General features: G+C 30.7%; 1 protein-coding gene across 1 annotated transcript; it reads left to right on the forward strand.

Annotated features, from left to right (window-relative positions):
* The first annotated feature begins 7,066 nt into the window (after positions 1 to 7,066).
* Positions 7,067 to 7,890, forward strand: LOC132269560 (protein S40-4-like). Its single transcript, XM_059770795.1, has one exon. The coding sequence runs from the start codon at positions 7,188 to 7,190 to the stop codon at positions 7,674 to 7,676; it is 489 nt and encodes a 162-aa protein (XP_059626778.1). The 5' UTR covers positions 7,067 to 7,187; the 3' UTR covers positions 7,677 to 7,890.
* The last annotated feature ends 6,626 nt before the right edge of the window (positions 7,891 to 14,516 follow it).

Genomic DNA, 14,516 nt, shown 5'->3' on the forward strand with positions numbered 1-14,516 from the left:
ACAAAATTGCATATCTAAATGTTTGAAATTCCAACACTAAAATTTTCTTTTTTACAAAAGTACATATCTAAATGTTTGAAATTCAAATCTGAATTTTTTCAGATCTGTATTCTTTGTATTCGAAATATTGCTCTGATTTTTCAGATTAAAAAAATAACATAAAAAATTTATCATAAAATAAAAAGAAAAAAGTACTATAAATTTTTTTTCAGATTATACTTTTTTTTTATTTGATTTTATTTTTTTTATTTGAAAAACAATGGAATTCTTCGAAACAGATAATAGGGATCATAGTACTTTTTTCATTGATTTTTTTATTTTTTTAATCTGAAACCTCCACGGTTCCATCTCATCTATTTTTTTTTCAGATTCGTATTTTTTGTATTCGAAGTATTGCTCTGATTTTTCACATTAAAAAAATAAAAATAAAATTATCATAAAATAAAAAGAAAAAAGTACTATAAATTTTTTTCAAATTATACTTTTTTTTTTCATCTGATTTTATTTTTTTTATTTCTGAAATTTCTTATAGTAATTATATGTAATGAGGGACCCAAAAGGAAGTTAGTAGAAAAATAGTAATTAATTATTAGGAAAGAAAACACATGCGTCAACCCCTCAACTAGCGACTGAGATTCTACAGTCGTGGGGGCGACTGTGATTAGCATCCCTCACCCTACAATAAAGTGGCTTGAAAGAATCTTGTAGTTGGTAGGCATAAACTCTTTTTTTTGGAATGAATAATTTTAGTGCGACCACAAGCTAATTCGAATGCAATCTTAATATATATAGCTCTATGATATACTATGAATACTTTTTTGGAAAAATTATACATTGAGCCACATTACTTGACAGAATAATGCTAGAAACAAACAAAGGGTCTGTTTGAGTTAGTTATCTAATAACAATTATCAAAAAGTCATAAAACATAAAATTATTTTCAAAAAATTATAAAAGACCATTATGTGAAAATAGACAATTTCTTCACTGAGTTTTCAAACAGAAAATTGCAATCAAATAAACTTCGCACTTCTAAAAAAAACTAAACCAAATTTGGTAATGCATGTACATGTTTTTTTTGGATTGAGAAAACAATTCTTTTTATGGTGTGAACAATTTCATACAATTCTAAAATAAGTCCATGTCCCAATTCCTCAAGCAGGACAGATTTTTGGCTCTAAAAACATGCAAATTTGAGAATGCCTTACCGGTCAATCTATATGAACTAGGGTTGTACAAAAAATTGTTGAAATTCGTAAATCAATTCGATTCGAGACTTCAGTTCGGTTTCAATTTCAAAATTAAGGTAGATCGAACAAGACCGAAACTAATAATTTACAATTTATAATTAATGTTAATAATATAATTATATCACATACTTACCCCCAAACGGTGTCTTAAGAAATACGAGACATTGAGTGCTTGAGATTTGAGACAACATCTTCCCTATTCTCTGCTATCTAGTCTTTATGTAGCCCTTTCTTTCTCTGAGAGCATCCGATATAGGAGCAATTTTTGCCGGTTAGTAGTCAGGATTGCTAGGATCTGTAATGGTGTGAGGATAGCAAAAGGCGGGTCCCAAGGCAAGGCTAGCAATACCACTCGCAGCAAGTAACATACCTGCTAGCCATGAACGGGTCCCACATGAAACTAATTGTCAACAATTGGTAATGGCTCTATTTTGAACTTTACAAAAGCTCTGTTTCTTGTTCTTCTTTTAACTTGCAACCGCTATGTCAATTAACAAAAATAAATTACCATGTTTAAAAAAAATAATAATAAATTTCATGTGCCACGTGAAAAAAATATTCACAATTTTAATTATTTTGTTTTTTTATTTTTATTTTTGAAAAACTATGTATAATTTTTATTTGTTTGCCTTATGAATTTTTTTTTCTTTAAAATGTGTCAACAAATATATGAGAAGAGGCAACAAATAAATAAATAAATATATGAGAAACAAAAAAAATAGTAATTAGTCATATCGTGAAAAATCGGTAGTAACACATTATTACTAGCCGCATCAACAATTGTGTTGAAGTGACTAGCAAGCCACATATACACTGTTAGCCGGTATTGCAAATGCTATACCGACTGCCCTCACAACCTCACAAGTATGATATGCATTATAGCTCAATGATGCCACTATAAACAACCACATGCCAATACAAGGATATGGTTGGTTTATTTTTTAAAAAATAATATATATATATTTTTTCTTTCTAAAAATTGAATTGGCTTAAGGTTTATGTGAAATGTCTTTTGAAAATTGAGTTAAAAAAAAAGTTTAAAAAGTTTGTTTTTAAATAACTATTTTCAAAAATAATTTTTTATTTTTGAATTGTTAATAACTGTTTCTTTGAATGACAAACCAAGCAAGTCCTAAATGATCTCTATGAGTTCCAACCGGAGACATTCATCCATAATGCAATAAAATGAGTTTTATTTTTTATTTTTTTAGAGTTTAAACTTGGCTTGGAAGATAATGTTCCCGTCACCTACGTCAGTGTGTGAATCTAATGCAAGGATTGCTGAGCAACATTTGAAGATGATCGATGTGTTGCTAGTGATTAGGTAGCGTGCTATTAGATTTTGTGCCAACGATTGAAAAAATAAAGAGAATCGTGGTTCAAAATCGAACTAAATTGGTCTTTTACGGATTAGTTTAGTTTTGTTCCACATGTCAATGGTTCAATTTCAAGTTTTCTATACCATGTGCACTCTTGATAAAAAATAAAAAATAAAAGCGTGTGGGACTATATACAAATGCAAAAAAATCCACCAATTATATTTTAAGATTATTACATATAATAGGTGTTAATGACCCATATTTATCATTTGATATAGTCAAAGTCTTATAATTTCGAAAAAATAAAATAGACCAAAATGCTAACACTATGGAAAACACTGTTCATTGCCAAAAAAGTGGTAGATCTATGCCTAAAACAAAAGTGGTGTCTGGTGATAAAAAATAATATATGCGTGCACAAAAAAATAATACATTTTGACAAATGAATAGTATTTTCTATGTTCAACTTTATATTTTTATAATTATGAAATTTTCACTTCGTCAAATAATATATATGAGTCATTAACACATTTTTATATATAATAATCCCTTACATTTTCATCTCAAATTCAGCAAAACTAAACGTCAAAATAACTTTTGGCAATGGTGTAAAGCAAAATGATGAAAGAAACAAATCTTTCAATATCAATGAGATATTTTAAACAAACCACCAACTTGATGTGGGCTTATATCCTAATGCAACTTCTTAACGTGCAAACTTACTTTCTCTTGTAAAAGTATTGGTCCATACAATGACTTCACTAAATTAAGGGACTATGCTTATCAATTGCGTTTGCTTTCATCTCACAAAAGTTGCCTCAGATGCCCTAATATTATTATACTCAATTAATTTGTTGTTTATGGTTTCCTCATTAAAGAATTAGATTAGGATAAAGATTGCTTGTTATAATTGAGGCACACATTATCAACTTGTATCAAATAAAATAATTGCAACTACGAACATTTTTATTAGTGATCGAATAATGCTAGTCTATTTTTTGGAAAGTGAAAAACAATAGTAAGGCTCAACTTTATACTCCTGCATTTCATTTGTTTGTTCGAGAAATGAAACGATACAATACAATTATATATGTTAAATCTTAATGTTAAAAAATAATTATATGATTATATCATGCTTTTTATTAAAATAAATCAATTTTCGAACGCATTACTATAGTAGAAAAATTGAGTGTGAGTGACTGTAAATCTAATTATTAAGTGCATGTTTGATAACGGTGCCTGTTTCGTATTTTTGTTAGTATTTTCATTAAAAAATACAATGATAATCTAAAATGATATTTTTAACTAGTTATTTAATTTTTTAAATTTGTATCACTTTTTTTTATTAAACATGCTGTAATGTTATTCTTTTCAAAAATCTTGCAACAAATAAATGTTACCGAATAAATTTCGAAATAGTATTGAACACACTTTAAAATATAAACATTATTTTTACTTCCGGTCAAAACAATTGTGGTTGCCAAACGGACCCTAAGGTATTACTTGGTCCGTCACTTAGAAATTAATTTCTCAAAAATAAAAAATAAAAAATGAAAATTATTTGTTAGGGTATTATAAAAGACAATTATGTGAAACATTTTTTTTTTTTAACCAAATTTTATAAAATAATTTTCAGAAACGGTCAATCAGAAGACCTTGAACCAATTATATTTTTATATAAATTTTTATTTTTCAATAAAATAGGAAATTATTTTTTAAAAAATTGAACTATGCAGACCGTACTATTTCTGAAGGTTTACTAGAAATTGATTGATTAATTTTTGAAAGAACGATACTTACTGTACATAAAGGAAAGTGACAATTTAATTCTGTGTAATTGAGTTGTAAAGGATCTTTTGAGGTGATTTACAGCTATTATTGTATTCAATCACTATGAGAAAATTTCTTCCACCAAGTTCATTTATTACTTATTAGAAATGATTATCAACATAGTAATGCTATTGAGTAAGTAATATGAATTCTTATTATTTTAAAATTAAATTGAAACAAAAAAATTTTATATATTATTACGAAAATTTCAATAAATTATTTAATATAATTATTAATTTAAAATAATAGAAAAAGTTTATGTCATATGAAATGAATTACTAGTACTAGTGTAGGGACAAGTGCCTTATTTAAAAAAATTACAATAAAAAATTGGTGAATAGGATTTTGGAGTGTCGCATCAGAGAGGACAGGCGAAGCCCAGAACCCAGCTGGCGCAAGCAGAGCGCTATATTCGAGTGGTGGCGACCCTACTTCACGTGCCATCACGCCCCCAGCCTTGACATCATTTGCATGAAGCCACGTGTCAACACTTCCATCAAAATCAACACGTGTCTCCATCCTCGAACCTCTAACCAGGGGACCACTTTTCCTTCTCTTTTATAGCACCGGTAAACCCTTTTCTTTTCTCAAAAAAGACAAACTCAACTCCCCAAAATACCCCTCACCCGATTTTTTATCGTCTTCTAAAACAACACCTGTACTGCATAAGTGCGGGACCATCTCTCACCAACATCAACCGTCAGATCATGATCTTGATCGATCACGATCACGATCACGATCACGATCACGATTACCATTTTGTTTAAGAATCCCGGTCTAGTCTATGGAAAAATATAGGATAGGGTAGCGGACCAGCGGTTTTTAAATACCCTTATCAGTCGAGAAAAACTTTTTTTGTGCGCAATGAGCACAAATAAATTTTTTCTCCTCATCAATCAAACTATCTTATTCACATTAATAAGAAAAGTAAATTTTACTGTTTGTCACTGTTTCATATTTTTACGTTTTTATATTCCCACTTACTTCTTAAAACAGTAATTAATTTTAAATGCTTCTTGTTATTTCAAGCATTAAAAAGTTTAAAATTGACCTACTACTAAAATTTTTTTAATGCATATATCAACAGATTGTGTTTATCTTCTTCAAGTGTCTATGGACAGGAGTAAATTTATTACATAAATTAAAATCTCATAAAATTAGGAAATATATAAGTGGATATTAATAAAACTCGGAAAAAACAAGTAAAATTTATCTTAATAAAAAATAATATTTTAATAAATTTTGGTTTTGTAATATGCATTATTGCATTGAATTACTCACAATATATTGATTATGATCCCACAAGATTCAGTGTATTTGGACGGCATGATTTTTGTCTATTGTTGTGGAATTTATCTCAATTACAGTTAAATTGGATAAAAAACAAAAAAAGGTTTAGTTACTAATTATTATTACCGTATGGATATTAATAATTCAAAGGTTTTATCCATATTTCAGTGGGTCTCACTTAATCACTTCTTTTCTTCAAGTGTCCATCGATAGGAGTAAATTTATTGCGTAAATTTATTATATTAATAAAAATAAGTAAAATTTATCTTAACAAAAAATAATATTTTAATAAATTTTGGTTTTGTACGGTGCAGTACTGCATTGAATTACTCACAATATATTAATTTTGATCTCACAAGATTCAATGTATTTGGACGGTATGATTTTTGCCTATTGTTGTGGAATTTATCTCAATTACAATTAAAATTAATAAAAAAAAAAAAAGATTTAGTTACTAATTATTACTACGTATTACCCTATGGATATAAATAGTACGAAGGTTTTATCCATATTTAAGTGGGTATCACTTATTTTCTTCAAGTGTCTATCGACAAGAGTAAATTTATTACATAAATATGAAATATATTAGTGGATATTAATAAAACTTAGAAAAAATAAGTAAAATTTATCTTAATAAAAAATAATATTTTAAAAAAATTTGGTTTTGTACGGTGCAGTACTGTATTGAACTGACTCCTAATATATTGATTATGATCTCACAAGATTCAGTATAATTTGGACGGCATGATTTTTACAATTCTTGTGGAATTTATCTCAATTACAATTATAATGGATAAAAAAAAATATTTATTACATAAATTAGAACCTCATAAAATTATGAAATATATAAGTGAATATTAATAAAACTCAGAAAAAATAAGTAAAATTTATCTTAATAAAAAATAACATTATAATAAATTTTTGATTTTACACGATGCAGTACTGCATTAAACGACTCACAATATATTAATTATGATCTCACAAGATTCAATGTATTTGGACAGCATGATTTTTGCCTATTGTTCTGGAATTTATCTCAATTACAGTTAAAATGGATTAAAAAAAAGTTTAGTTACTAATTATTACTACGTATTACCCGTATGGATATTAATAGTGCGAAGGTTTTATCCGTATTTCAGTGGGTCTCAGTTAGTCACTTCTTTTAAATGTACCGTGCGACGCAGTGGATCAGGATGTGATCGTATTAAATACTATTAAACCGGCCATTACATGACGTGTCATGTTATTAATATCCCGGGGCATTTATGTAATTGTAGAGAAAGCAGCAGATAGAGAGAGAAGAGAGAGGACAAGTTTAGAGAGAGAAAGAGAACCTTATCCATTTCTACTACATTACAACCTTTATAAAAGCAGATGGAAATGGCCATGCAAAGGACAGAGAGAGACCAATTTAGAGGAAGAAAGAGAGTGTGAGAGAGATATACAGTGACATATATATATACAAACGTTCTTCGTTTCGATCGATTCTGATAAATTAATGGCGGCCTCTAAGAGTTACTTCGCGAGAGCGGCGAACTACCGATTCCTTTCTAGCGAGAGAGACGCTCCGATCGTTTCAGAGACCGCGTTCGAGCTCGACGAATCGGAGGTGTGGAACTCGAATCGCTCCGCGTCGCCCGAGTTCCGGAAAGCGATTCCGAGTTCGCGTGCATCGAAGAAAGCGTCGGCGAAGCGAGTCGGAAACGAGGCCGGCGCGAGGCCGGCGTCGCTTCCGGTGAACGTACCGGACTGGTCGAAAATACTGAAGGAGGACTACACGGATAATCGGAGGAGAGACAGCGACGACGACGACGACGGCGAGGACGATGGGAATCGGATTCCGCCGCACGAGTTCTTGGCGAGGCAGTTGGCCAGGTCACGAATCGCCTCCTTCTCGGTGCACGAAGGTATTGGGAGGACTCTCAAAGGAAGGGATCTGAGTAGGGTTAGAAACGCAATTTGGGAGAAAACTGGGTTCCAAGATTAACAGAAACAACGATAGAGTTGAGAAAAGAAAAATTTACAGTAACAGTGAGAAATGAAATTATTATTCTTCTGTAGTAAGTTAGTAACGGTTTATTTTAATAGTGGTCTTTTTTTGGGGGTTTTTTTTGGGTTTGTGTTCTTCGTGGTGGGAAGCGGATTGTTAGTTGAATGTAATACTAATTTTTTAGATTAATTCAGGAAATGATTTGATTTTATAGTTGTTATTTTTTATTTTATTTTTTTGTTTCTGTTATATATATATGATATATGATATGATTTGTGTTTCAACTTTAAGTTTCAAGTTTGTGGATCAAAAGCAGTTCCAAGTGTATTTGGAATTGGAAATTGAGGTGGAGGTTTTGGTCCATTGAAGTAGGTGATGTGGTGGGGTTGGTAACAAAAGCTGAGGCGACAAATCAGAAAGAGAACTCGCTATTGAAAAGTGCCTCTTGGTTAGATGACAAATTTACCCTTGTATGGCCTTTTCTTTTAAGGGTCACAATCTCTCAAAGTCATGCTTTTGAAAATAAAAATAACGCAACAATGATTCTAATGACAAAATACCACTAATTTAAGTGATATGATGGATTCAAATAATGTTATACATTAATGCTCTTTCTTTCCTTTAGAGGGTGTTCAGTGAATGAGGAGAGCTACACCCAGTCCCGTGACTTCTCAGAGTCCATAAAGCTGTGTTTCAATTCTATGGGCTAAACCTCCGGCTTGGGCAGGGGCATGGGAAGTGTCTTAGTCCTCATCCATATCTTATCCCAAGTAAAATTTATTTTTGGAAATTTTATACTAATTTCCCTAATGATGAAAATATATATTGGGTTATTAAATCTATAATCTAATTTCATAATATCATCAAATCCAATAACTTTTTTTTTTTTTCCCATCTAATGATATATTGCGCAGAGATAATTAGGGTTTGCTTTATATGTCATTCAAAAAATCGTTCTTAAAAATTCTAGAAAATAGGGTTTTGTATAATTGAATTTTTAAAAAATATTTATCAGAAATGATTAATCAAATAAATTTTTGTATAATTTTTAAATTTCTCATAAAACATAAAACTCAACCAATCAAGTCTTTAGTCTCTGAATTTATTTCTCATTTAATTTGAGCCTAGTAAAGAATAAAAAAGGAGTGATCCACCTATCTATGTATAAACTCTAGATATAGAGTTTATATATATATTTGCGGATATTTTTAGGGTTTGTTGGGTTAGCCGGAAATTAATGGTGAAAAGTGAAAGGAAAAGAGAGTGAAGTGAAAGAAAATAAAATTATGTTTCAATCATGTATTTGGTTAGCATGATTTTTTTGAAAAACTATTGTAGGAAAATGTTGTTTCATTGGTTTGGTGTTCTTATGAATTCAATAATATATATATATATCATGCAACAAGCATAATAAAAAATATAAATAATTATTTTATGAATAAAAATATATGTGCATACATATATATAGTCAATTTAAAGAGTCAGAAAATTGTAACTTATGGAGTCCTAATCTAAAAAGTTAGAAAGTTGTAATATAATTAGGAGTCCTAACTATCAAAAAGAAGCTCTTTTTGTAAGTCTGAAAAAGAAGGAAGAGAAATAACTGACAAGGGTATAATTGAAAATTAACATATAATGATACAACTTTTACAGGAAATTGAAATTTTCATGTGTTTTATGGTGGAAACATTTTGAGAAAAATCAACCAGCTGCAGGAATATTATATTTCTGAAAACTTTTCTTTTCACGCTAACCAAAATACAAACCAATTTAAAAAAATTTCGTTTCTTTTTTTTTTAGCTAGTTGACGCTAACCAAACAAACTCTTACTGTCAATCAAGATAAGTCTAACATCTTGGCCTATCCACAAGCTGGATAAGAGGCATAACAACCACTTTATAGGAATTATGCCAGATCTCATTTGGATTAAGAGATTTAAAAATAAGTAAATTTACTTCAACTATTTAACAAGTACTCTTAACTTGTGAGTTTGAATTCAATGAGCACATTTATATTATGTTTGGAAGCTGTGTACCATGGACATTGAATACGAACACGATACGTTGACAAGTCAAATTATAAAAAATTAGGACACGGTCACACGGGTACAGTATAGACACAACTATATATAATTTTTATACTAAAAGTTGTTATGAAATGAATTTGAAAATAAAATTATGTCACTATTGTAATGATTTTTATATCATATACACTATTAATTCACTACTTTGTCATGATAGTATTTTTATTATTTTCAAGATTATTAGATAGACTTATGTTAGAAATGTCTTAAAAGTATGCCCGAAATAATTAATAAAAGTAAATTTTATTTATAAACACGTTTATGAAGTGTCGGACACGTGTCCGAGGAATGTCGTTGTCCGACACGAATGCGACTACTTCGTAGAAGTGTCCGTGATTCCTAATTTGAATGTATTGAATTTGTGGCTTAGATTTGTGATTGAAATAAATTTATTAAATTTTGAACTAAATATTATCAAATTTTAAATTCAAATCGTGAATTTGATACTCCCAAATACATGTGTGAAATTCAAACATTAAAGTTGGAGTCATTTAAATTTTATACACATAAAGAATCTGATTCTAGATTGATCTTAAGTTCTCCCATGCCACTCCTCTAGGATCCTCTTTATGCAACTCTAATAACTTATTTATTTAAACTTCAAACAATTAAGCCTTTTTTATTTTAGAGTAAAGTACAGTCATACTTTTTTGAGGTTTGACAAAAAGACACACAGATAAAAATTATCTATTTTTTGGACAAAGATATTTTTTCAAGTTTGAAAAATGGATAAAGAGACCCTGACAATGATGAATTGACTTTATTACCATTTGATATAAAATTAATATTTTAATTGCCTTAAAGAACCTTGGATTAAACCCAACCCAAACATTTATTCCTTTCTCTCTGTATGTGTATGTGTATACATATATACACACACACTGCAAAATTGCCGCCACCGCCACCGCCACCACCACCCATCGCCGCCATTGCCAAAACCCATACAATCCTAATCCCAGCCCATCACCAATTGCTGACATCGCCACCAATCGTCAATCGCCGCCACCACCCACACAATCATCACCTCTTAAACCCACCACCAATCCACGGCCTCTCCCTTAAACCCAAATTTTGCACAGCCCCTTTCTCCTCGTATATTTATATATACACACACACATTACAAACTTTGAATAGTTGGACTAAACACGTCTAAGCAACATCTCTCGTGTTGGGAGTTTATTTTATTCTTAAATTTGATTCAATTTGATTGGGTTTTTGTGTTTGGGTTGATTTTTTAATCTATTCCATCAATACCTTGATTCATAAATAAGTATTCTTATGTGGATCTAATCAGTACACGAATTTAGATTAGTGTAGATTTTTTAAAATTTTTGGTCTCAAAAAAATTAAACTGATTCATGAATTCGATGAGTTATTTAATATAATAAATACAAATATATATTACAATGTGTGTGTGTGTGTGTATATATATAGTACCCTAAGCATTTTGATGAAATTTGTTTCTGAACTTCAAAATTTTCTAAATTTCGTTGTACAATTGAAAACTATTTGTATAGGCACAAGTTTATTAATATTTTGTCCACAACTCGTTCCAAGACGACGGAGAAACTGCCGGTTGATCTTCTGACACCGACGCCGGAGATGAGGAGAGCAATACAAAACTTGATCTGGCGGCGGAGGAGGGATCGGACAACCGACTCGACTTGTCGTAGTTGTCGTTGGGGGATACACCATGAAGAGCGGTGTGGCGGCGGCGGCGGAAGCTGATGTGTGGCGGCGGCAGCGGCTGACGACCCCTGCGCCTGCCCCACCGGTGTTGGTGGTGGTGTTGTTATATATATACATATGCCTGTGTGTGTGTGTGTGTATATATATATATATGTATATGTTAGCAGATAGATAGAGAGAGGCATAGATGATGTGAAAGCAACAGAGAGATGAGAAAAAATGAATAGGGCTATTGCGTCATTTTGTAAGGTCTGATCTTTTGTAATATATGTGAATTTAATTTGGAGGAATAATTTTATCTTTTTATATGATTTAAGGCTTTGTTTGAATGCAATTTCAGCTAGAGGGATGTTATTGTCTAAAAAATAAATAACTTTCATTTGTTTATTCTTTTGTCAAACTTTAAAAAATGTAACTGTACTTTATCTTAAATTTTATCTTATTTTTTCCCTTCAAATAACTAATGTTTTATTTAAAAGTAACTATAAAAATCACAAATCAAATTGTTCAAATAAATAATAGTGTCATTTTCGCGCCACTTTTATATTGTCACGCACTCACGCTCTCTTGGATGTCATTAGTGCATTATATGCGCGCGCGTGTATATATATATATATATATAACAGCCTAACTCCTAAAGTAAAAAATATCAAATGCTAAAAGTCGTTCACAAACAACATTGCCTCTAAAAGCTATGGAGTCCAAAAATACTCCATTGATCAATGAGCATACTAGACTTGGAAATATGACTCCTATAATCCCATTGCTGTAAAATTTTAGCCACTTAAGTGGGCCCCAATCCTCGTCTTTATCACTTATAAAGGCAAATCAATTATGTAGATAAATGTCTCTTTATATGAATTCATGAGTGGGATGCCAAGTACCAAAATAATTATGTAATTTAATTATATGTTTAGAGAAATTATTACATGTTTGCGGGATTATTGGTCCCGTGTCAATCATACTATTCCGTATTATATAATTTTGATCAATCACATATTTAAATTTTTTTAAAAAAGATTTAAATTTTTTTAAAAAAAGGTAAGTTAAAATTAATACATTTACTTATACATCAATACATCATTGGTCAGGAGATCCCGAACTATATAATAATTTATCATTTCCTCTCTGAATCCAATTCCTTTGAATGCAAGAGATGTTTGCTTTTGGAAAATGAGCTAGTCACTCCACTAAAAGAAAGGAGGATAGGTTTTTAGGCCTAATGTCCTTTTTTTTTGAACAAAAGCAATGTACATGGTACTTGTACACTTGGAATTATGAAAAACAATTTTTTTTTTCTTAAAAAATTAAGCAAATGGTTAACAGTTATGTTCCTAAAGTCGTGACGTCACTTAGATGCACTAAATTCTTTTCATATAAGAACTAAAGAGATAAATAAAATAATTATTTTCTTATTTCAAACTTCCAATCTTCATATCACAACAGAAAAATAGTGATTGTGCTAAGAAGAACATATGGATATTTGTTTTCTAACCTCTCTAATTTACTTATGGTGGGATCAAAATGACCATCACGCGCCAATTATTGTTGAGAAAAGAGAGACCCCACTCAGAGTGTGGGTTAGTTGGGTTATATTTAGTGTGGGGACATGATTGAACATTATATTCATATCGGCTCAACCAAATAGCTTAAATGGGTAATAGGATCAGTGGGTCACATCAGAATTCAACTTTTACAAGAAACTGACTAGACAATTGATCAAAATTTGGACTGAAAATGTGGACAATGTCGTCATTATGTGATTATCAAAGATCAATGGTACCATCCAAGCCCACTACTATTAGCAATTGCAAAAGGTGCAGTAGTTAGTATGAAAAGACAACCATTCCTTTTGATCGCGGATTGCGAGATTAAATATAGACCGCTAGATTCGCATTAGGTGGGGCCACTAGATATGTATTAGGTGGGGCCCAATGATACAGATGGTTAGTTGACTATATCTATCCCGAGCCTGTCGTTTTGGCTAGGTTTGGTTCCCCTCGTTTTTCACGACCCGTCCCTATCTTTTGCTTTATGGCGGGGATGGCAACATTTGACAGTTGTAACCTATGATTTCCGCGGAGTTGCAGTGGAACTGCTGCCAAAAGGCTGATGTGGTATCTCATAGGAGTGATGGACCTGCATTATATTTTATGTAACACTTTTAATACAGCAGCTTCATTCAGATCCATCATCCCCTGCTGTACTCTATTTTTTAGTATTTTTTATGTGGATTTAAATTGAAAATTCAATAATTTTGTAATCACAATGTAATATTTTTAAATTACTCATGCAATTAATTTAGATTGATGATAAAATAATTATGTAAATATATTAAATAGATTTAAAAGTATTGTAGCATTATAATTTAGAAATGTATTGTGTATATCACATTATTGTTGTATGATTATTGTGTCTCTATCTCCAAATTTAATATTACATAACCGATTCAAATATTTTTAAAATTGTTGATTTAATTTAAACATCGAATATCTAACACAAATGCAGGAGAAGGGAGCGAGAGCTCTGATATATTTTCTACTATCAAATATTTAATGGAAGGGAAGGGAAAGGAATTTAATGTAAACGTCAAAGATGTATGGGTAGCACCTTCTTCTTCTTCTTTTTTTTTTTTTTAGAAGGAATGGAATGATAGTTTTTATAATTTTTTATTAATATATCGGTGGGAGAATTTTGATAGAGAGACTTTATTCAGTGACCTAGTTGATAAAGCACCAAACTTCCAAAATAGATGTGCCGGTGATGCTACTTTTATTCCTTCCAACAAAACAAGAGACATTCTTTTTATCCCCTCGTTACTTTCATCGTTATTCAACCCTTTATTCTCAACAAACATAACATTAATGGAGTTGTTTCTAGGATTCTGAGACCTAGTTTGGTACGCATGAATTAAAACGAGAATGAAAATTCATTCCGTATCTAAACTTATGGAATGGTCATAAAAAATAATAAAATTATAAATAATAAAATAATAATAGTAATAATAAACATCATGTTCCAAGTCTAAAAAACCATCACTGTCACTACCACCTACTTCTGTCACC

Source organism: Cornus florida, unplaced genomic scaffold (genome assembly GCF_030987335.1).
Source record: "Cornus florida cultivar Cherokee Brave unplaced genomic scaffold, ASM3098733v1 CherokeeBrave_3.0.0_Hap2_Chr08, whole genome shotgun sequence".
In the NCBI taxonomy this organism is placed as follows: domain Eukaryota; kingdom Viridiplantae; phylum Streptophyta; class Magnoliopsida; order Cornales; family Cornaceae; genus Cornus; species Cornus florida.

What these genes read in the sequence shown, in the direction of transcription:
- LOC132269560 (XM_059770795.1), top strand. Translation starts at nt 7,188, where the DNA reads ATGGCGGCCTCTAAGAGTTACTTCGCGAGAGCGGCGAACTACCGATTC.